We start from the raw sequence: 25562 nt of genomic DNA on the forward strand, positions 1-25562 counted from the left end.
CATTAACAAAGAACGTATTTTCTAATTGCCATTTAGGCCATAATTGGTATAATCAGAATAAATGACTAGAGTCTATAGATTAGAGTTCTATCTATTAGAGTTTTATGAATAAAACTCTGAATAAATAACTCTAGGATATAAACTATTATTGAGTAATAATGGCAACATACACCACACTAAGCTGGATTATTTTCCTTTAACAGCAGCCTTTGTCCTGTTGTACTTCCTTTTGTTCCAGACTGGCAGGGCCGTTTCCTTTTGGACCCAGTGGAGGTTTCTTATTTCTTTGTCCCCTTTCTCAGTAGTAATAGCACAATAGTTACTAACACTGCCTCAGTGAGGGTGAAGCAGAGCCTAGCAGACCCTGCTGGGAAGAAAATTACCCTGTTGCAGTAGCAAGAACAGAAGTGGGCAGAAGATTCAATGGATCAGTCCCAAGGAACAGGAGCAAATGCCTTATCACATTGGAACGCAGATTAGATGTGCTGGCAGAGGGCATGAGTCAAGTGCTTTCGAACCAATTGTATAAAGCGGAAGCACAGCAGCAGTACTGAATATGCTTCAGAATGGTGTTAAGACAGCCCTGACAATATTAAAGCCAGATCTACTCAATACAGCTGACTAAATGCCTAATACTTTTTGTACTGCATTTGCGCAAGTAAGTGACTAGGCTTTATCCAGTCATGAGAAATAAAGAGCAGGTTGAAGCCACGATTTGATTAAAGGGCAGACGTACTGTTTGCTATAAAGGGTTTGGAAACCATGCCTCTGATAGAGACTGTCTGCCTCATTAGTAATACAGGCTCTCACACCTTGTTAGAAAAGCGAGGGTTAGTTGTATCTCCAAACCAATGGCCAAAACCAATGTATCAAAAGATACTATTGGCTCAGAGAGCTTACAGACAGCGCATCCTGGTATGGGAGTCATAGCATCAGGTAGCAGCAGATCACTGGGGTTGTTAACACAGATGAGGAGGCAGGCTTGGTTGGCTCACATACCATTGTCTGAGCTTGGCAGAGGTCACGGTCTATCTGAGACAAAAACAAAATACATGAAACAACGGATCAAAAAGAAAGAAAAACGAAAGCTCAATATCCCCACGTCAGCATACTGGAAATGAGAGCTTTTTGCCTAGTATTGCAACATTTTCAAGAACCCCTAAAAGGCCTGCATGAAGTAGTGCAGACACATCACACCACGGTGGTATTTTACATCAATCACAATGATGGCACAAAATGATCCTGCAAGTGATGTCGAAGTGGGCAAGCAAGCTGTGGATGTGTGTAGCTACACACCTTCTGGCTTTAAAAGCTGCATATCCACTGGCAGATAAAATCAGACAGTCAATATGCTGTCACCCAGCAAGCTTATACCCATGAAATCACACATCACAAGAAGGTCATTTAAGAGAAGAAGCCTGTCTGTTTGCGAAAAGACAACTTGCTGCTCGGCATGGCTCACCGGCCAAATGCTTCGGCCAGGATGCATTGGCACACGATTAAACGTGCATCAATAGGCTTTCCCATCACCGTCACTGTCCTGGATAACACTGCAGTCCATTCACCCAGCATTTCTGCCATGATATTGGGAGTGTGTCAATAAATCTACCAACATATCCGTTCTTGCAGATGAGAATGTGCCCAGGCCAGGTTTGTTCTATCAAAAGTGCAATGTGGAAGTGAAGAGAGACAGAACAGAGAGCAGTATCCGAACGTCGAGTGATTCTTATCTTCAAACAATAAATGCTTGAGTGATTTCTATCCTCAGTAGCCAAAGGAACAGTATCAACAATTCGAGTGGTTTTCATCCTCAACAGGAAGCATTGTTAATATTTTGGATCCTCTTTCTCTAGAAAATATGGTATTTGCACTATGTATGAGTACCCTCTGTATAAGGGCTTGTTATAAACCCTCATAACAATTAGGCTCCACTGGTCCTGAACGGAAATGCCCAGGCAGTCCTCCACTCAGCCATCCTTACATATGTAATGCTACATGGATAAATGCATTTCCTGTTTGTTTTCAGTATTTTCTCGTTCTCTGTCCTTTTTTGTCTCTCTGTCTGAGTGTTTGTGTGTGTTTTGCAGGACAGGATTCACATAGAGAATGGAGCTCTAACTGTAGCCTCAGTCAACCTCTCTGACGCTGGCATGTATCAGTGTGTTGCGGAAAACAAACATGGAATTATTTATTTCAGTGCTGAGCTGGTGGTGCTTGGTAAGACAGTTCTCTCGTTCTTTGTGTTTTCTCCTGATCCCGTTATATTTAGTTCTTTGCTTTATCATCACAAATTGCTTTGCATCATGGATCTGAAGTACGTAATGGTCTTTGGAAACATTCACCTATATGCCTGTGTTATATTTATGGGTAAAAAATTTATATAAATGGTTCTGGCTTCAGTGTATGTTTGTGTAATCAGAGAGTATCAAGCTGATATACGATATACATTTTACCCAAATAAAAGCATTTGTGAATATGAAGAAAGATGCTTTTAGTCACGGTGACATTCCCTCTGTTTCTTATTTGCATTTACACCTGGGAAATCATCTGCCCAAGCACATAAAAAAGGGTTTTTTTTGTAAAAAAGAGAGACTTTTATGAGCTGTATCATCACCCTTTGGAGGTTGGTTGGTTGGTTGGTTGGAGGTTAAAGAGATTTTAATCCAGAGAGGATACAAATATCCAAAACTATTTTATCCTAAACACAGCTAGAACCAATGTTTTTGGCCCACACACTCAGTGGCTAGAGTGATAAGAGAGGTCTAGCAGATAGCTGAGAATTGTTATTGAATAATAAAAAGGAGAAAATTAGAGCAAAGTCAATGGAAAATAAAAAGAGCATCTCCAAATGTCTGTAACTACTCATTTGGCACGTGGAAACGGTTCTCGCTCTCTAAATCAAAGTAATTGCAACTGAGCATGACAAGATGTTCCCCCCCCCTTTTTTTTTTTTTTACATAATTTGAATACATGGTTTTAGCCACATTATTATTATTATTGGTAGCAGAAAGCAGTGAGTGTTAATGTAGGGATGTAAAAAGGGGAGTGAGGAGGGAAGCAATGGAAGGCACTTTTATTCCAGAAACAAAATGTCTAATGGAGCATATATATTGCATTTAGAAGAAGAAGCTTTTATTTGCCAAATATATATTACAGCACAGTGAAATTCTTTTCTTCTCATATGCCAGCTTGTTAGAAAGCTGGGGTCAGAGCGTAGGTTAGCTATGATACAGCACCCCTACAGCAGAAAGGATTAAGCTCCTTGCTCAAGGGCCCAGTAGTGGCAGCTTGGGAGTACTGGAGCTAGAACCCCTGACCTTCTTAGCAGTTACCCAGAGTGTTAACTGTTGAGCCACCACTGCCCTAACTGTTGTTTTATACAGGGGCCCCAGGCTAATTAAGTAATATCAGTGCTATCTCGCAGCTCAGCGGCAAGTGAGCACAGCTAGAAATGTCGGATTAATTGCCACTTTCCACCGCTCTATGAAAATTGGTGCTCTCTACTGCCCTTACAACAGTTTGTATTGATCTAGAATTGCTGATGCTCTGTCTTGACAAATTAATCTGTTAAATATGGCAGTTTGAGTTAGTGTTGCTCTCGGTTTGTGCAGCTCTCAGATCTAGCTATAAGTCTGTCAGTTGTTCAATCAGTTCTATTGATCTATCAGATGACCAAGGAAATACAAATGGCTCTGTTAGGCTATGGGGAATTTTTCTGGTATAATCTGACCCCCCATCTCCTTCGTAGAGGGAATGTTCACCGCAAAGCAGCACAAAAATTATTCTGACTGATCGATCACCTGTATCCCTTTCCTCATGGGAGTGGTCCATGGATAAGAATACTTGAATGCGCATTATACGAAGGCTCACTAAATAATTTACTGCCATGGCCTTCGCATTTACTCGATTCCGGCACAGTTAAAAACCTATGGGACATTTTGGACAGGCATAATAGACAACACTTTCTACCACCGTCATCAAAACCCCAACTGAGGGAGTATCTTTTGGAAGAATGGTGTTCATCCCTCGAGTACAATTCCAGAGTAGAATCAGTTCACACGCTAGGCACTAAAGTGTTTTCTGCTGTTTGGTGTTTTCTGCTGTTTGGTGCTCTCTGGTACGGTTAGCAGTCTCTGCTGTCCTCGGATCAGTTTATACTCTCTGCAGCCCTCACATCAGTTGATACTCCCAGCTGCTATCAGATGAGTTATTATGTCTCTTTTTGCACTGTTTTTTTTCCCTCTCCTCAGCCTCACCCCCAGATTTCTCCAGATCCCAAGTGCGAGCACTACTTAAAGCTAAAACTGGCAGCACTGTGACTATGGAGTGCAGGCCCCAGGCTTATCCACCTCCCATCACATCCTGGAGGAAAGGCAGTGAACAGCTTCAGAGTACAGACAGGTAAGAAAGTAAATTCTTTCTTTTTTTCCCCCTCATCTGTCTGGGATATCTCTCATGTTTATTATTAGCACTTTTGTTCTGTCCTTTCTTCAGAACTGTGAACTTTGATTTTTTTTTATGTTTATCTTAATCTTGTGACAAAAATACATAGTTTTAGCCTTATTTCAGACATTGTAAAGGCCATACTCAGCTGACTTTTAGCACAACTAATGCCTGATTTTCTTGCAGTCAGTTTGTTTAAACAGGTCATTCACACAATCACTTTGTTAGGTTTTGCCATCATGCCTGTGTTCTGGTTTGCCCTTTCTATTTACTCTTACGTTTTTCTTAATTGTGGGTTTTTCTACACCAGTCAGTCACATTAAAATCACTGCCAGATTAAGTGAACAACATTGATTATCTCATTACAGTGGCACCTGCAAATGGGAAGGATATATTAGGCAGCAAGTGAACAGTCAGTTCTCAAGGTTGATGTTTTGGAAGCAGGAAACAGGGGCAAGTGTAAGGATTTGAGCGACTTTGAGAAGGGTACGACGACTGGGGCAGAGCATCCCTGATAGCAGGTCTTGTAAGGTGTTCCTGATATGCAGTGGTTAGTACCTACCAAAAGTGATCCAAGGAGCAACAATCAGTGAACCGTTAACTGAGTCATGATTATCCAAGGTTAGCCCGTCTGGTCCGACTCCTTCTATAGCACAAATTGCTGAAAAGTTATTGCTGGTTATGATTTAAAAAAAAAAAAAACGTTGTCAAAACACGCAGTTTATCACAGCAGACCAGTGAGAGTTGCAATATTGACCCCTGTCCATCTCCTGGTCTGATGAATCATGTTTTCCTTAACTTCATGTGGACAGCCAAGTGCATTTGTGTCACTTATCTGGGGAATAGATGGCACTAGGATTCACTATGTGTGATGCTCTGGATGATGTTCTTCTGGGATGTTCTTCTTAGCATTTATGTACCACATACCAAACATGTTGTAGAGCAAGCAGACCTTCATGGCAACAGTATTTCTTAATGGCAGTGGCCTCTTTCAGCATGCTCCCAAATATGGTTCAGAATTGGTTTGAGGATCATGTCCAAGCTGTTGACTTGGACTCGAAATTCCCCAGATCTCAGTATGGTCAAGCATCTTTGAGATGTGCTGGACAGACAAATTTGACATATGGATGTTCCACCTCACAACTTACAAGACATGAAGGATCTGCTGCTAACATCGTGTTGCCAGATTCCACGGCACACTTTCGGAAGTCTTCTGGAGCCCACACCTCGATGGCTCAGAGCTGTTTTGGCAGCACAAGGGGGAGTGACAAAATATTAGGTGGCTGGTTTTAATATTATGGCTGATTCACTAGATGGACTTGATGCAAACCTAGGGCATATGGCATGTTAATAACAAAGACTTATACTTGAATTTCTTTTTACCTCCATGTTTTGCAGGCTTTAGTAAAGGTCACACTTGCATGCAGAGTGGGCATGTGTGCAATTTTGAAGTCGAAAACACAGGGTCTTGAAACTGATCTGTTAATGATCTGTTAATGTTTTTTTCTTTATATATATATAATATAAAGAAAAAATAGCAAAAATTATATTAGCTTAACTAGACAGAGCCAACAAAAGCAGAGAAATCTGACATCAACATTTATATTTGTTGAGTCGTCATTACATTTCGTAGAAGGGTGAATTATTGTTCAGAGTTAATTATGGAAAAAGGTTGCTGATGAACAAAATGAACACAAATACATCCTCGATCATACCAGTCTCTCTCTTTTTCCTCTCACTTTTCTTTCCAGTCAGTCTCCCCACCCTCCCCCTCCCCCATTTCACCCCACTGGACTCGGTAGGCTTGTAGTGTTGTAACAGCTATCAAAAGGTGATGAAGCAACAGCCATTGTGGATGGCGCTGACCATAACGCTCATGAATTACGAAGGAGGCCATTAGCTTGGCCTTCTAGGGTGTTACACAGCAATTTAGACAAATCTTGTGAGGTATGAAATTCTTCATGTTGGAAGATGATAACAGTATCGAAACTTTTATTCTAATGAATTAGGATTAAGTGGCTCGGGAATTATTTTGTCAAGAAAATCATGCCATGGTGTGTTTGACTAAAGAGCACTCAGTGAGACACCCACAATTTAACTGCAAGCCCACACAACAGTTTGCGTAAACTGAATCAAACCAAACCAAAAAATTTCCACTGGATTTAAATGATCATGCTTGCATGGCACAGCTGATTTACATGTATTTGACGGCCACAAAACTCCATAAAACTAAATCAAAATCGATCAGGGAAAAGCCTGAAAATTATTTTTGCTCACTACTATGGCAATAAAAATATGTAATAAAATGTAATATTAATAATCAATATTAATATATATAAATACTATATATATAATCTAATTATAATCACTTTTATTTGTCTTAATATATGTTTTTTTTAATTCTTTAATTTATGGCAATAATATAAAAAGGACTGATTGTCACAAAATGTTTTTGATGGTACTCCTAGTGCTTGACTTGAACTAGCATGAGGATGTGTTTCCAATGCTCTTCTTTAAATAGAGCTGGATGAGGGCATCTGATATTTTCTGTACACGTAATAAAAAAATAAGCAGCGTAAACCCCATGCCGTAATCCATGCAAATTGTATTATATGAAGTCGATCAAGTCAAGATTTACATTATTTAGTCCTCTTATGTGTAAATTTACACACACTCAGGAGCATGAGTAGAATATGAAATGGGATTTTCATGAATACCAAATGAATTGTGTAAATAACTGTAAATGCAAACAATGTAGGCACACATCTGTTCGATAAATAAGGCCTGTTGTGTCTGCGGTAGAATTTCGTTCCAGCCTGTTCATTTCGTATAGTAATAAGAGCATTTTTGTATACATCAGAAAGGCTAAAACTACACTCACTTTCCACTTTAAAAGGAACACCTGTACACCTGCTCATCTATGCAGTTATCCAATCAGCCAGGCATGCGGCAGCAGCACAGCGCATTAAACCATGCAGACTCACATAAAGAGCTTCAGGTAATGTTCACATCAAACATCAGAATGGGGAAAAGTGTGATCTCTGTAACTTTAACCGTGGCATGGTTTTTGGAGCCAGATGGGCTGGTTTGAGTGTTTCACTTAGCTCCGATTTCCTGGGAAAACACAAGACAGACAACATCCAGGGTGTGGAGGGTTTGCAGACTGAAATGCCTACAGCAGTGAAAGTTCTACTTCAGTTTATTCAGATTTCTTTGATACTTAGACATTCAAAACTTTGCTGGAGTTAATGTGGCACTGCTATTTACCCAAACAAGGATTCTTGAGTCATAGCAGGATGATATGGTTGTAAATGCAGAATATTCATTACAGGTCTCAGCAACTGCGCATATGAAGGGATGATTACTGACTGTAATAAACATGTATTGTTGCCACCATGATGCATCACTCAGCTCCCAGCCCTGCACCACCAAGTGATGATTCATGTTCACATCCAATAAAACGCACTAATGTGGCCCTTTTAAAAGCCAAGATGAAACTTCACAGTCTGTTGGCCAGAGAGGTTTCAGTTTTGGGTAATGCTTGTCTCTTTCTCACAGGATAAGTCTTCTTCCAGATGGAACAGTAAGAATCATAAATGTGACAAAGACAGATGTGGGCAGCTACACATGCCTGGCTAGAAACCAGTTTGGGATGGCAAGCACTACCAGAAGACTGCTGGTCACAGGTAAGTGTGTTATTTTACTCGTTCATTGGCTAAGGAGAGAAATAGAGATAGAGATAGGAGAAAGACAAAGGCTTTTCCGTGTGTGCATGCCGTGTAATGACTTGTTTGTTCGCAATGGTCTTTGCAGTTACGCAGGATTGCAGTTAAGGTTTATTTCTGTATGCAATTTAGTTTTATAGCTTTGATACGGTGTCGTTTATTTGTAGCTTAAAAATAAATTACACACCTGGCTTTCTCATTCTAGATTGGGTAAATTGGATGCATCGAAGGAAAGGCTAGCCTTTATTTAGAAATGAGATTGGTACTTATTTACGTGGCATGAAGAAAAGACAGAAATCTGTACATTTTTATATATCTTTTTATATTTATATTCACATACGTTAAAGATTTTGGTATCAGCTATGCTGAAAACACCAATAGGTTATTTTTTTAAATGTTATTCAACAACATGGTTACACCACCATCATAAAAAAAAATCTCAAAAGTACAGTTTCAGAGCCTTGTAGAATCTGTGCCAAGGTGCAGTGAAGTTATTCTGGTGGTTTGTGTTGGCCCAAGACTACAGTAGAATGGACCATCATTTGATTGACAGGTAGCAGCATATTGTAACATGAGGTTGTGTGGGATGTTTTTCTCAGATCCCACACGGATCACTCAGGGCCCAGTGGATACGGAGATCATAGTGGGCGAGAGTATCGTGCTGCCGTGCCAGATCGCGTGCGATGCCTCTCTGGATGTGTCTTTCTCCTGGGCCTTTAACGGACAGCTCCTCAACAAACTCGACCCACACTACGAGCACGTCGGTGGGGTTAGTGGAAAAGCATTTGACTGTATTCTATAATGCCATGCGTTTCAGTACATCATGGTGTCTGCTTACACCTTCGCCGTTTCTACAGGATGCTATTAAACAGTATTAAGTGTCATATTTAGTTAAACAATATCAATTCAGTTAGTAGTTTATTAAAATAATGGTACACAAATGTATATTAGCTCATGTTTACCTGGTGTGTTTCCTTTATAAAAAGAGGCAAATATTTGGTTTTGGTTTTGTGATATTCTGCAGCTTTGGTCAACATTGGTGTGGCATGTTGACTATTTTAGCTGTCCTCTTCGTGGTATGCCTGAATATGATCACATCTTCAACATAACCAATACTTAATTAGAAATACAATATATAATTAATACACACTCAAGAATAGGGTCACGTATAAGGTTGTTTTTTGTTATTTCATTGCAAATTTTAGTTATTTGAAAAATGACGGTTAAACTCTAACGATTAGAAAGGTCACTCTTGATAGAGCTTTTGTCTCATGCCTCTTCTGCTTCGGCCTCTTTCTATAATCGTTTCGTGCTTTTATTTAATGTTCTTTCCATCAAAAATCAATTAGTCCTCTATGCAATGCCCTCTTAGGACTTTGAATCGTATTTGCTTTGATGCTTAGTGACCTGTAAAGTCTCAGCTAGTTAAATATGAAATCAGTACTTCTTGGCTATGCAAAGATGATAATTAGCATCAGGAAAGGAGATTGCAGGCGAACGTTTTGTTTCAATATTGAATCTGCATGATGACTTTTTTTATATTAAAAAAAAAAAAAAAAGATGAACTTTTATAAAGCCGTATTATTATAAGGATGAAATACAGAAATTAGATTGTCTTTGAAGTATGCATGTAGTAATGCACTGTGAAAGCAAATTTGGTTATAAATCATAGTAGCCCAGTCCGGAAGTAACGAATTCAGATTTTTTTTTTTTCTGCTTGATTGTGAGATTAAGTTTACTGCTGAGACTAAACTCTTCGACAAATCAATCAGCCTTTAGGCAGATGCTCTCACACACCTTTTCCAAATTTTAGGTTTAACAGTGACTCATGTCTGTAATAAGCTTCCTTTTTCTTCGAATTCTGCAATGTCCCCCATCTGGTAGGATTATCAAGTCTGAAGTTCACAGCTTAGAGGAGTTCCATTGCACCGCTATTCATAATGAAAGCAAAGCTGCAGGCTTACATTTGGCTCAAAATGCATATTAATTTCTTAATGCTGCCTTTTATTCTTCCGTATCCTATGAATCCATAAAGAGCGTTATTGCCTAGAGGTATGACTATAATGTTTGATTTAATTAAAAATCACAGGCACATCAGATTATGACATCAGTATGCCTTTGACCATTGATGCTTAGAACAGTTTTTGCTCTTCTTTATTTCTGACGATGTTTCAATGAGTGTTTTCATACTATCCGTATGAAGTAGACGTTTGTACAAGTGCACTAGATTATATGACCCACTGAGGCCACAGAACACATGCCAACCACAGGATTTCCTCTTTAGGGGTCAAGCTAGGTTTGTGTTTGTGGGAGCTCTGGCAACAGTACTGTAGTGCTCTGTATTTTTATTGCATGATCTTCTCCTCCAGTGTGCAGCTCTTTACTCCAGGCTCCAGATGAGCTGTTAGCCTGATGTGTCTCTATGCATACATGTGCATTTTTTAATGAGCATTTGGTGTTGTTCTCATTGGTGCTAAGGTTAGACTGCCAGTCATCATGTATATCAAGACCTAGTGACTGTCCTGAGACGAGTCTCTCTCTTAATGTATACGCATTCAGGAAAGAGATTACTGTTTAACTACTAGCCTGATAAACACTACTTTACCAGGAAGAGGCGTCCATTTATTTTCTGTTATATAGACTTCTATACATAGCTAGTATTCCAGTATTCAGTTCAGAGCTGCCGCTCGTTTGCCCTGAACACGGCAGCTTCTTTATCATTATTAAATTAACACATTTGTTTAATTGCACCCATGCGAATCTGTATTCATCCAAAGCACTGTGGTGTAATTCAGGCTGTCTGCACACTGCATCCAATCACTCCACATCTTGTGCTCAAGCTCTAATTAGAGCCCATTATATTCTATGTTCAGTAGTCGGATCCGGTGCAGTGAAAGGCATGGGGAATGTTTATCCAGGACAGACATTTTGAACACTATAGTAAACTTCAATGAATGAACTCCATGCACATGTTTTTTGTCCTCTGGTCACAAATAATTGCTGTCTTTATAAGTGACTACACTGACACTTATGTAAATTTCATGCACATTATTGAATTCTGTGTGCAGTCTTTTGAATATGCATGCTAGATATATTTATTTGCATAATATTTAGTCATGCCTGTATAGTTTAGCGTGTGTGTGTGTGTGTGTGTGTGCGTGTTTGCACAAAGGGGGTGGCTGGAGATCTGATGATACGCAATATTCAACTGAAGCATGCCGGGAAGTATGTCTGCGTCATCGACACAGATGTAGAAAGTTTGTCTGCGGCTGCCATTTTGATTGTAAAAGGTAAAAAAATATATATATTTGTAAATACAATAGCATTACATAAGGAAAGAGTAATGTTGAAAGGAACAGACTGTATGTAATTTATGTATTATGTACTTTATAATAATAATAATAATTATAATAATAATTTCAGAATTATACAATTTAATAATTATTAATTAAATAATTAATAATTATTTTTTTAAAAATTGTACTTGCATGTCAGAATGTAAATCACTGTAGTTACATTAATGTTGCGTGTAAAAAAATATGTTTAATTTTAAATGAGTATCTTAAGCACTTTTTGTCAACCAATCACGTCACCAATCTCTCCTCTTAAATGTGGAAAATCATTCAAGTGCCAGTTTTAATCAGGTTTTTTATTTTGCCTCTCCATGTAATATGAATTGATCCATGTGTTTTGTTCCTTTAGTATGAGTTAATTAGAGGAACCTGCCTAAGATGTTTATCATAGAATGCTAATGATCTTTGAAGGATCAATAGCTTTTAATTAATCTTAGCTCAGCATGGTCAACATCAGCAGTTTAATCGGTTAAAGGAGGCTTAGAAACAGTACCGCAGCTTAGCCGACATTTAAACCCAAAGCAGTTTAAGTAAAGTAATCAAGAATGTTTGATTCTTATGATAGGTTTGAAATGATGGTATGATTTATAATGGTGTTTGTCTGCTTGTTTATTACATATTGTAGCCTTAATGACCTTTAGTGTTCGGTTTGACACAAGCAACACACTTACAGTCATATTCATATTGTACGGTAAATACAGCCGACCATCACGTTAAGCCGGTTCATGTAATATTACAGCCTGAAGAGAGCGTATTTCTCGACAGCTCCAGGGGTTTATTGTGGTTGAGGCTGTAGATTATTTAGCTGGCTTAGTGACTACAAATCCCTAATCTGCCAGACTGCTGCTATTCACCATTAACCTTTAATCGCTCAAGTTCCACTATTCAGTGTCTAACCCAGCTCTCTGATCCCAGTTTTCACCCAAGTTAGGATAAAAAAAAAAATCATTTACCCCTTGATGAATAAATGAATGAAAAATGAAATTGTTGAATTGAGTCAGGTCCCCCTGGAGCTCCAGACGGTGTAACAGTCGAGGAGATCACAGACAGCACAGCGCAGCTCTCCTGGAGGCCTGGCCAAGACAATGGCAGCCCCATCCTCAGCTACATCATCCAGACCAAAACAGCGTTCACCGTTGGATGGCAGGCGGTGAATACAGGTAAAGAGAACTTATGTTTGACAGAATATGTAGTGAATGGCTCTGTGTATTAATGCATAATGCATTTTCATTGGAGCTGAACAGCATTAAATTCCTTTAAATGTGATGACTATATCTGTTCGGTTCAAATGGAAATGACCAATTTTACACTATACTAACTTTGTGTTTGGCTTAATTTCTCTAATGTGCATGCAAAATCTAATTTGTAAAATGTTGTTATATTTGAGAAATGAGGTTCCATTAAAAATGTATTTAGGACTGAACATTTGAGTTTATAGTATACAGTGCTCCAGACAGAAGAATCCTTTCTGTGCCTTACCCTAATGAATATTTCTCTTTTTGCTGTATTCCAACATCAAAATGAAGTATATTAGAAGGATATTTTTTTTCCCTTGCTCCTTTGGTAGGGACTCTCTACAGAAACGAAAATTAAACACATTTTTTAGAATTATTAAAAATAAGAAATCTACAAAGTAGAACACCCCTCTTTCTTTTTAACGTATAAATCAGGACTAGGATTTTAATTTTCTTAAGTCGAAAAAAGATGGAGAAAAAACGTCAACAGAGCTTTGAAACTTCCTGGGAGAAATGTAAATATCCATTTAAACAAAGATGATGGACAATATGGCACAATCCAGACAATACCGAAATCAGGCCATCCTTCCAAATCGAGAACACGGACAAAAAAAAAAGGCCAATTGTCAGAGAAGCGGTCAAATGCTGGAATGAAAGAACTTGTGCAGACCTCAACAATATCATCTCTTCACAGATCTGGCCTCTATTGGAGAGTGGCCAGGAGAAAGCCACTTCTGAAAAACGGTAACATAAAGGCATGCCTTGCATTTGCTGGAAGGAATGTAACTAAATCTGAAAGCTTTTGGGGTGAGATTCTGAGTTGTTTGGTCTAAAAGCAAAATGGTATGTTTGGTGCAGACCAAATACAGCCCGACACCAAGGCAACACTCAGGCAAATCTGTGGCCAGGGTAAAAATATATGTCCCAAGAGAATAATGAGCCAATGGCTTGAAAGAATATTCGTGTTTTTAAATGTGCAGGAAAAAACAAATCCATTGAAAATGACCTGAATTTTCCTGTCCATTCTCCAACACTCTTAAGTCATTAGACTTTTGATCACACTCATCTGTTCTCCATTATGTCTGTACATTGCTCACCCTATTTAAGCTCTGTGTGAGCTTTTGTTCATGGTGAGGTATAAGCTTCTTTTTTTTGCCGTGACGTTTCTAACTTATTTTATATTCCTGTTATTTCGCAGTTTTGAGTGCTGCTTGTTTCTTTCTTTCTTTTTTTTTGATTCTGCTTTTGATTGCCCTGTTTTGATTTGATTTGACACGTTTTGGATTATGATTTGGACTTTTCATTCATGTTTCTGTTCCATTACTTTTGAATGTTTCATTACTTTTACATATTCATAGTTTTGTGACTTTTTTGTGTGTCTTTTTGCCCTTTTTGGTTTATTGTCACTGTCTATAATCCTGTTTGCAACATCTGCATTCGTTTATTGTCCTTTTTGCTCATTCGCTGTCACATGATTGAGTCATTAAATTGCTCCAATCCCTGAGCATTTGAGTGGTGACATCCACCAGTTTTGGCGGATTTCCATCTAAATTGAGTTGAAGAAAATCTGCACTGAGGTAAAGAAAAGAAAAAGAAATCTGCCCAAATCAGATTGTGTAAAGGTTATAGAGACGCATCCAAGACAAATCAAAGCTATATTCACTCTGAGAGGGGTGAATAATTATCAGTGAACTTTTTAGCTTTTGCATTTTCCAATAATACTCAATATCATTTCTGTAGAGGGCGATTTCTAAAAGAGTAGACAAAATCTCATTCTTAAATTCCATGATGCAATACAGCAAAAGGAGAAATAATCAGTGAGAGATGAATACATTTTTTAAAAGCACTGAAGTTATACGAAATGATTTATAAACACTTTATTCAGTTTTACCCAAAAGCGTCTAGGTTCCCCTTTGAGTCTAGTTTCTCCCAAGGTTAGCGAGTTTTTCCTTGACATTGTCGTCTCTAAGCAATCAAAATCTGCGTTCATTAAAACGATTGCAACAATATCTATTAAAAAGCTCTGTACAAACAGAATTAAACTGAAATGCAAAGAACCTGAGGGTTAGATATAATGACAGTGTCTGGCATTCCAGACTGAGCTTCTTCGTTGCGGGTAATCAAGATCATTTACTCCAGGTCAGGTCTTATGTATCTCTTCTCAGTGCCCGAGGTGATAGATGGGAACACTTTGACAGCAACAGTGGTGGACCTGAATGCATGGGTAGAGTATGAGTTCCGCGTGCTGGCTAGAAACAGCGTCGGTGTAGGAGAACCAAGCCCCGCCTCGCTCAAGACCAGAACCGAGGATGCAGGTGAGTCCTAGTATTCCACAGACAAAATGACAAACTACGATACGATGATATAACATGAGGATTATTACTGGAGTAATGCTTAAACAATACTAGATGTTATATCCTTAACACCAGAGTTAATGTACCTGCCTCAGTGTCTTTCGTGAATATTAAAAAATCTGTAACTTATGTAAATTATTATGAAAACAGAATGAACTGTGTTTTATTGCTGCATTAATGCGAAATGTAATGTGCATATCAAAGCAAAAAGCATATATATGATTTGTGAATTATTCAAACCCTGAAATTGTGGTTAAAAATAAAGGAAGGAAAATAGGAGTCAGTGAATAATCCAAGCGAGTACAAGCATTGGCAGGTGCCATGTCGTTGTGTCTGCTGTTCCCAATGCAAAATGTTTTGTTGTACCCAGTTCCTGATACAGCACCAGCTAATGTTGGCGGTGGGGGAGGCTCCAAATCTGAATTGGTAATAACGTGGGAGGTAAGTCATCTGTCTGTATTACTAGTCCCTTTGCGTGAGCTAATGGTTTCACCTAATTGAATGGAATTGAACAGCAGCGTTTATTACCCCCAGCCAAAGCTAGACCCATTCTCCAGCCGGACCCTAGAGTCCTATAATGCCATTTATTTTCTGCAGTGGCTTCTTATTACAAACAAGTTTTTTGTCATACTGTGCATTTTCTACAAGCGTCAACAAGCTCTAGATTAGCATACATTCTGAACATGGTGACTATAGTTTTGTATTTTTCCACACAGCCTGTGCCCGAAGAGCTGCAGAATGGAGATGGTTTTGGTTACATCATTGCTTTGCGGCTGCTCGGCGAGCTAACATGGACGCACGTCGTGACGTCAGCACCGGGACGCTATGTTTACCGCAACGAGAGCATCGCACCGTTTTCTCCTTTCGCTGTGAAAGTGGGTGCGTACAACGTGAAAGGCCAGGGACCATTCAGCCCTGTCACCACAGTGTTCTCAGCAGAGGAAGGTGAGTCTACAAGCTGTAATATTCACATCACACTCAGGTACAGGTATTTTTATCTAACACCTTTCACTTTAACTGTGGGGTGATACATGACTGTTTCTGCTAAAACCTTCACATTTTCAGATATTTCTCATTTTGTGACAGTAATGTTAGTGGTCCCCCACCCCACCCCCCCCCACACACACACACATCTAAATTCAGAAACTATTTCAGATTTGATTACAGTACCACCCTACTTATATACCATCACCCCCTTAAATACGTTCCTGATTATGGTATACAACAGTTCTATTCTATCTCACCTTATTATTTTTGAACTATTATTATTTGGATTTTGAAGACATTTTTTTGAAGAAATCTCCAAGTGTGCCACCTACTCACAGACAAAGAATGTCTGAGGCACAAAACATTAGGCTTTTATCCATAAAAAAAAAATATTACATGGTAATGTGATAGCCATGCTGTGCCTTTTATTTTAAATTGAGATGGAAAACTGCATCCAGAAAAATAAACTGTCTTGTACAGATTTCGGAATTTTAGGTAATCAGCAGTGAGTGCATCTTGATGACACAGCACTCAGCAAAATCTCATCATATATTTTATACGGTCTCAAATAAAATATTGCATTTACCGTGTTGTTATTGTTATTGGTGATTTACATACCCAGAATAGTCCTTGAGGTCTTTACTTGTGCATATAGTTGCACTTATTTCATTTGATTTGATTTTAAAGCTTATTCATATGTAAAAGCTAGATGAAATCTGTGTTGATCATGTAAGGTAATTATGTGGAAGGGTTTAATTTTTTTAATAAGCAGTTTGATATTGGTAATACCAGAACAAGCTGACAGGCCGATAATGACCTGTCACCATGCTCGGGCATTAATTTAATTTCTCTTCTGATAATGTTCTTTTCTGCCAATCAGTTTTCAGATTAAGCTAAAAGATAGTCATTTACAGCTTTGATCAGTGGGCTTCATGTCATTCGAGTATTGTGTTTTGTGAGAATTGTTGCCTGCACTACTGATTGTTCCCAGTTCTTTTCTCCCCTTTATTTTTTTTCGTTGTATCTCTTTAACACTCTACTTTTATGGTCCTCTTTGGTGTTTTCCTTTTTTACAGAGCCCAGCAGAATGCCAGGGGGCGTGTGGGCTCGGAGTATTTCTGACACTGAATTTGAAGTGAGCTGGCAGACACTCTCCGACTCTCCCGAAAGAGTTTTGGGTTATGAGGTACATCTTTTCCGACCTCTTAAATGGAAGTGATTCACCCACATGTTGAAATGCACTATGGGTATTCTCAGACTGCAGCAGGTGTCTGCAGGAACATGAAAACATTCGATTTCCTTTGTGCACGCCATCATAAAAACAGTCAGTCCATGAAGACTACATTATATACACTATCCATTCATATCAGTCCAGTAAAATTTATTGTCTGGGATTTAGGTCTGGGATTTGAGCATAAATTCTCATGACTTTTTCATGTCAGAAATGTTCCCCCTAAACTGTGCTCTCTACTCTGCTGTGTAAACACAGGTCATGTACTGGGAAGATGACACTAAGCCAGAAACCATGGGGAAAGTACGTGTGTCTGCAAATCAGTACAAAGTGAACATCAGTGGCCTGAAAGGGTACACTCAGTATTTTCTTACAGTGAGCGCCTTCAACACAGCAGGAACCGGGCCTCGCACACCCACCATTAACATCACCACCAAAAAGTCCCGTGAGTAGAAGACAAAATAACATCAAAAGCAATTGACTGGGTCAATATACTGCATACAGTGCCTCTAGAAAGTATTCACCCCTGCTGATTTATTCTACTTTTGCTGTATTATCATACTGAAATTCCAAATTTAAACGTATTAAAATAAGATATGTTTTCCGCTCATTTCGAAGTGATTGTCTACAGAAATACGATGAAAGTTTTATTTTAAAAAAGATTTAAAAACTGATTAATTGACGATTTTTCACCCCCTTTATTTGAATAGTCTAAATTAGGACTAGTATTGATTTTTTTGTGAGCAACAAGATACAAATGGACCTGTGCCCTATTTATTGCACACTTGCACAATAAATATCACTTCAGGAGGTCTCACAGCTAAAACAGGAGATCAGATTAGTCCTGCTGTTATGTGGACCAGTGAACTGATGGTGAACCTTTGAGATGAAATAGTGAGGAGAGAAAAAGCCGGAGAAGGTTATATATATATATATAAAAAAAAACGCTTTTTATAAAAAATGCTTTGAACCTTCTACAAGTGAAATCCAAAACAATGTGGAAACAATACAACACAACCGAGACCAAGACCTTTCCAAATTGAGAGCACAGGCAAGAAAAGGCAATTCTCCGAGAAGTGTTCAAGAGGCAAGCTGAAACACTGAAGGAGTTATAGTGCGCACTGGCTGAAACAGAAAAACCTGTGAAGACTTCAAAAATATTATCAGCACTTCACAGATCTGGCCTCTACGGTAGAGTGGCCAAGGCATGTGATAAAATCTGAGAGTTTTTGGAAAAAGTTTTTACGACATTTGGTCTAAAAGTAAAGAATTATGTTTAGTAACACCATTAATACAACCAAGGAATCTGGCTCTGGGGTACATTTTCAGCATGAGGAGCTGGAAATGGTGTTGCTATCAAAGGCAACATGGATGAATCCATGGACTTCTGGAACCTATGAGCCACATCCACCATCCTCATGCACAATACAGCACTTGGCTTCATGAACAACAGAGAAAATAGCTCCTTAACACAGAAATGGGCCACATAATTCATCAACATGACGCAAGATTTACTGAGAACGCTAGACACGTTGTAACCATGATGTATGGCATACATTATGCTTGCCAGTCAGATTCAGTCAGGGTGCCAGGTGCAGTACCAGCTTCCTGAGGATGGTAGGACGCAGTTATCACCATGGTCTCCTTCAAGTCCGGTTCAAGTCTCTGCTTTAACCCATCCGATCTAGAACTGGATGAAAACCATGAGCTTTTTTGGAACCGGAAAGGTAGAACCCCTTAGTACAAAAAGCAGTGGTTACCTTTTTTATTACACTCCTGTCCAAGAGGGAATATGTGGATGTGGTAGCTTAGTGTTTAAGATGCTGGACTACTGATCAGAAGGTTGTGAGCTCACATCCAAGGTTCACCAAGCTGCCACTGCTGTGCCCTTGAGCAAAGACCTTAACCCTAAATTGCTCAGATGTGTAAAATGAGAAAAAATGTGAAGCGCTGTGGATAAGAGCATCTGCCAGAAATGTAAATGTAAATATATAGCCACGAGCTCTCTAGGTGATGAAGATTAAATTATATTCTGTCATGATTCTCCCGCTCACACTGAGCACCGTGAGCCGAGCTGTACAGCAAGTCTAGCAGTCTGCACTGTTTATGGCACTCGTGTCAGCTTTGTTCATTGTTGTCATATATCTGCTTTGTTTACATTGCCACATGTGCTTTTGTTTGATTCTTGTCATGTATCCATCGCTGTATAGTCACTGCTTGTCGTCTTAATGTTTCATGATCTTTCTCACCTGTTTTGAGTTTTCCTTTTAAATAATCTCGCAATTTATGCCCTCGTGTCTCATCATCTCCTTAAAGTATTTCAGTATCTCCGTAAAGTAGTTTAGTTCACACTTAGCGCCTGCCAATACCGAGCCTTTTGCTGCGTTCACAGTTTCCGAGTTTTGATTCTAGCTCTGTTCACTGTTTTGATTTTGCCTGTCCTTGTATGCTCTGTTTGTTGATCTCCTGAACCTTGCCTGTTTCTTTGGATTTAGATTTTTTTCTTGTGTATTTGGTCTGTTTGCCTTTATTATTATTATTATTATTATTATTATTATTATTATTCCATTTCATTGTCTGTGCCGCTTATCCAGTCTATTCTCAGGTCACGGGGATCTCAAGTGTCAAGGCAGGATACACCCTGGACAGAGTTTATTATTATTATTATTATTATTATTGTTATTATTATTATAAAAAAAATAATAATTTTATTATTATACAATTATATAAATTTTATATATTATATAAATTTATTTTATAAATTTAATATATATAAAAAATATAAAAGAAAAAGATAAAAATTGTGAAACGAGGTCTATTACTAAGGCATCTTAGCAAAAAAAAAAAAAAGGGTTAAACATGGGTACAAAGTCAAAATAAGCTAAAGCAAAGTATGCATCGTCACGTATCAGTAGGTAATGCATTTACAGCAGAGTTACAGTGAGGGAAAAAATTATTTGATCCCCTGCTGATTTTGTACCTTTGCCCACTGACAAAGAAATGATCAGTCTGTAATTTTAATGGTTTATCTGAACAGTGAGAGACAGAATAACAACAAAAAAAATCCAGAAAAACGCATTTCAGAAGTTCTACATTGATTTGCATTTTAATGAGTGAAATAAATATTTGATCCCCTATCAATCAGAAAGATTTCTGGCTCCCAGGTGTCTTTTATACAGGTAACAAGCTGAGATTAGAGTAGGAGCACTCTCGGGGAGTGCTCTTAATCTCAGCTCGTTACCTGTATGAAAGACACCTGTCCACAGAAGGAAGCAATCAATCAGATTCCAAACTCTCCATCATGGCCAAGACCAAAGAGCTGTCCATGGATGTCAGGGACAAGATTGTAGACCTACACAAGGCTGGAATGAGCTACAAGACCATCGCCAAGCCGCTTGGTGAGAAGGTGACAACAGTTGGTGCGATTATTCCCAAATGGAAGAAACACAAAAGGACTGTCAATCTTCCTCGGTCTGGGGTTCCATGCAAGATCTCACCTCACGGAGTTTCAATGATCATGAGAACGGCGAGGAATCAGCCCAGAATTACACTGGAGGATTTTGTCAGTGATCTCAAGGCAGCTGGGACCATAGTCACCAAGAAAACAATTGGTAACACACTACGCCATGAAAGACTGAAATCCAGTCGCACCCACAAGGTCCCCCTGCTAAAGAAAGCACATGTACAGGCTCATCTGAAGTTTGCCAGTGAACATCAAATGAGACCAAAATCCAGCTCTTTGGCATCAACTCAACTCACCGTGTTTGGAGGAGGAGGAATGCTGCCTTTGACCCAAAGTACACCATCCCCAGGTGACAGGACAACTGCACCGCATCAAAGGGACGATGGACAGAGCCATGTACCGTTAAATCTTGGATGAGAACCTCCTTCTCTCAGCCAGGGCATTGAAAATGGGTTGTGGATGGATATTCCAGCCTGACAATGACCCAGAACACACAGCCAAGGCAACAAAGGAGTGGTTCAAAAAGAAGCACATTAAGGTCCTGTAGTGGCCTAGCCAGTCTCCAGACCTTAATCCCATAGAAAATCTGTGGAGGGAGCTGAAGGGTCAGCCACAAAATCTTAATGACTTGGAGAGGATCTGCAAAGAGGAGTGGGCCCAAATTCCTTGAGATGTGAGATGTGTGCAAACCTGGTGGCCAACTACAAGAAATGTCTGACGTCTGTGATTGCCATCAAGGGTTTGCCACCAAGTACTAAGTCGTGTTTTGCAAAGGGGTCAAATACTTATTTCACTCAATAAAATGCAAATCAATGTATAACTTTTTTGAAATGTGTTTTTCTAGAATTTTTTTTGTTGTTATTCTGTCTCTCACTGTTCAGATAAACCTACCATTAAAATTACAGACTGATCATTTCTTTGTCAGTGGGCAAGCGTACAAAATCAGCAGGGGATCAAATAATTTTTTCCCTCACTGTATTATTTACATCATATATACACAGCAGTATTTTGGACTGTTTTTCAACATGAATGCTTAAACATTAAATCAGTCAGCTATATCAGTCAATGATTTGTGTTATTTTTCGTGTTACCTTAGCACCAGGACAGCCACCAGTGAATGTGGAGTGGAATCTGATTGGCTCAAAGCTAACTGTCCACTGGGACCCGGTAGTCACCATGGAGATGGAGTCAGAGGTCACTGGGTATAAGGTAAGATCATGTATTCTATGTACAACAGCAAAAGATTTTTTTTAAAAATGACCACATTAAAAGAGCAAAAGGAGTTTTTGGTTTATAGCAAAACTGAGAAGAAATCTAAAAAAAAATTCTATATGTTATACTTGGTGATATCTATGAACTGTATTGAGTTGAGTTGCATGGAAATACTGAGGGGTTAATACCAAAATTGCTTGATTGGTATTAAGTCCTCAGATTGGACTATTTACAGTTTCACAGTGTTTATGTGAGTGGGGTGGAGTTTGTTGAAGACAAATGTGAGACTCTTAGGCACAGTGTTGACCCTGGACTTGAGCCCAGTTTTCTTGTGCAATATTAGAGCAAGAACCATCATTAAGTCCAGTGGTACTGTCTCACACTTCCATGTAATCCGTCGTCTTGTATAAATTCATGCTTTGTGCTGTACATACACTTTCCCTGCATGAATATTTGTGTAACTGTTGGACTTAAGTCACCAACTCTGAATATGTATTATATAATAATAGCTGTGACAAACTTTCAAAAGCCTCTCTCTCATGTTCAAATAACAATTATAAGAATTATTTTGTTAAAAAAAACACAAGCCGTTTATTATTAGTCTTAAATTGCTTTAGCTTAGACAGCAGTAATTATTGAAAGCCGTACTAGACCCTGTGTATGAGTGGTTACTATAGAAACAATAACATATTAGAGCGAATGCATTGATATTAACCTGTCATTCATGTTACAACCTGAACTACCTGTGCTTGTTATCCAAAAATAATGCACACCTTTTTTTTTACCACACAAGGTTCAAGCGTTCATCTGCACTGTGGTACAAGCTCATATAACTGTGATGATAATAATAATAGTGAATCTGACTTGTTAAAGTATGAATTGCTATGATTTGCAATCAAAATGCTTTTTTGTTGTCTCATTGTCCAGGTTTCTTACACAAGGAACAGACATACAGAGATTAATACAGTGACCACTAACGTTACTTCTGTGGAGCTCATCCTCCCTGCAGACGATAATTACATCATTCAGATTTGTGCTCTGAGCGACAGCGGAGATGGCATGCCCACTGAGCCCATCAACATACACAAACTGAGTAAGAAGCCTTGTTCTAATCTAGTTAGAGTTGATTTGTTGTCACTTTCACTCATTAGTTGCAAAGACTCAAATAGGCCAAAAAAATTGGATAAAATCTAGCTTCCCCAAGATTCAAGATTAGAACAACCGAGTTTATACGAAATGGAGAAAAATTTGAAAGTCACCAATTACTACATTTCGTACTTTGAGTGCACACACAGCACCAATTTACCTCATTTGAAAGCAGTCTTGTTTTTCTTGCCCATTAATGGGATGCACATTAACTTAACAGCAGTTAGGAAAAGCAGAAGAGTGTTTGCTTGTCTGGTATTTCTAAGCGTTCTGGGTTGTTTATCTAATCTTTTGAGTTACTGAAGTTGCAGGCCGCATTCGTCACCCACGTACACTGCATCATAGCTTTCGATATAAAGAATGAATAGCATTAAAGAGATATTAAACATAAATACCTCCTGTTAAAGTAAAACAGCACAGAATTAACCTTATAATGTTTGCAGGTTTATTATGTCCACTATTGCAAAGTGAGCAGGTGTGAATACTGGCAAATCCCTTCACAGGAATTGCAGCCCTCAGCGTTTAATGCGGCTCACTAAATGAGCACTCAGTGAATTGAGATTTGCAGTGTACACCTTGTATCCTCCGCTGGGCTAAGTAGTGTGATCTTTATTAACTATCTATAGCTCTTCCCATCCATCTCTGCCTGATCTCAGCTCCCTCCTACATACTGAGGTACAAGCAGACAAAACTAGAGGTGAGAACGGTACTGCACAGCAGATTCTTCATGTTTTCACTCCTCTTGGGTTTCTTCATCCAGCTCCTAAAAAGCAAATAAACCTAGCAGCGAATAATACGAGTAGTGCTAATATGCTGTCTTAAATTCAAATGCTCTGAGAAACATTGTGTGTTTGGATGAAGCTATGCTAATCAACTGAGAATTCATTTAAAGATATTGATTTTACTTTTAAGCTACTTTTCCTTTCTTCAGTGGTAAAAAAAAAAAAATACAATTAAAAACACACATTTCCTGTTATTAGGGGATGTATCTAATTTGAGAACCTTAAAAGTTGCTACACGTCTAGCTTGTAAACTTAATTAAAGTATGCTCATTAAATCTCGTATGCACAACTTCTGGCCTAGATACTCCTATTTCAATTATTTGTTCAGTTCGTTCTGGGAGCAGAATGGATAGAAATATAGAGAATCCCAGACTGCAGTCTTGCTTTTAGAACTGAAACTAATGAATGGTGTCATTTTAATGATATCTAATGTGCAGGAATCTTAGATAGAAGAGTAAATATACTGTAGCTGCTAAAATGATGAAGGGTTTCTTTCATCATGGAAGGCTGATCTAATCCAGGGGAAATCATTATGGCATGAGGGAGAAAAATATCTTAACCAAATCTTGACAATACGGGCCAAAATTCCAAATGCTTGATCATTTTTCTTTCTGGCAGTAAGGTACAGAAGAAAGCTACACATATTAGCGCGCTATAGTAGGCTCGGCATTCGAGTTTGGTTTTAGCGTAGCTTAAAGTCGTCAAAGTTAACATGCATGTCTTGTAATGACTAATATCATTTCTACTCGGTGTATTATAATAATAAAACTAAAAACTGTTTTTCCCCATTATTAGCAAGCCATGTCCATTAAATCACTATAATCTAGTGCTAATATGCTAAACAAATCGAGGTTTTTTATAATGAAACTTTTCTGTCCTTCTATTTATTTTTTTTGCCTGACAATTCCCAACCACCGACCAGCTCTCCTTTCTTATATCAACCAAGGAGAGTGACGGCTAATCAATGTTTCCTCCAAGGCACGTGAAGTCAGCAAACATCTTTTTGAATTTCTGTCACAGGGCAGCATAACACACTCAGAGGAAAGTGCCCTCATCTGCATACACAAGCTGACAGATGCCTGCAATCGGCTAGAGTCACTGTGACACTAGCCAATTGACAGGGAAGAGCTAGTTTGACAGTCCTCACACCCAGAAAGCATGACCAATTTTGCTGTCTTGGCATCACCAGAATTCTTACACATGATATCTTAATATTAGGGCTTTTCTGTTGCACCATTATGGTAGAACATTTCTATCCTGATGGAAGTAGCAGTGTTCTCTTTCAGGATGCTGTTGACCCTGTTAACAGGGGCAAGGTGTCACTCATCGAAACAGGGTCTGATGAGTATATAAAATGACGATACCAGATCGCAACTCATTTAAACAGCCGTCGGAGCGATATGTGGACTCTACCACCATCAAAACGCCAACCGAGGCATTATAATATGGAAGATTGGTAGTTCATGCATGTAATACAGTTCCACAGACTTGTAGAATCTGTGCCAAGGATCATTGAAGCTGTGGTGGCCTGTGGTGGCCCAACATTTTACTGAAGCAGAATATTTTCAGCTCAGAGATGTAGTTCATGTTGACAGCAGATTTGCCCTAATAAAACTGGCTGTGCTTAAACC

General features: G+C 38.8%; 1 protein-coding gene across 2 annotated transcripts in view; it reads left to right on the top strand.

Annotated features, from left to right (window-relative positions):
- Positions 1-25562, top strand: part of cntn3a.2 (contactin 3a, tandem duplicate 2) — a 75435-nt gene that overhangs the window by 38692 nt on the left and 11181 nt on the right. For both annotated transcript variants that reach the window (XM_058410954.1, XM_058410955.1), the window contains exons 10-22: positions 2088-2217; positions 4251-4401; positions 8002-8129; positions 8768-8937; positions 11341-11458; positions 12523-12681; positions 14922-15071; positions 15481-15551; positions 15827-16055; positions 17174-17283; positions 17587-17773; positions 21888-22000; positions 22931-23096. In XM_058410954.1, the coding sequence (XP_058266937.1) occupies positions 2088-2217; positions 4251-4401; positions 8002-8129; positions 8768-8937; positions 11341-11458; positions 12523-12681; positions 14922-15071; positions 15481-15551; positions 15827-16055; positions 17174-17283; positions 17587-17773; positions 21888-22000; positions 22931-23096 (1882 nt within the window). The remainder of the gene's footprint in view (positions 1-2087; positions 2218-4250; positions 4402-8001; positions 8130-8767; positions 8938-11340; positions 11459-12522; positions 12682-14921; positions 15072-15480; positions 15552-15826; positions 16056-17173; positions 17284-17586; positions 17774-21887; positions 22001-22930; positions 23097-25562) is intronic.

Source organism: Hemibagrus wyckioides, linkage group LG15 (genome assembly GCF_019097595.1).
Source record: "Hemibagrus wyckioides isolate EC202008001 linkage group LG15, SWU_Hwy_1.0, whole genome shotgun sequence".
Classification (NCBI taxonomy): domain Eukaryota; kingdom Metazoa; phylum Chordata; class Actinopteri; order Siluriformes; family Bagridae; genus Hemibagrus; species Hemibagrus wyckioides.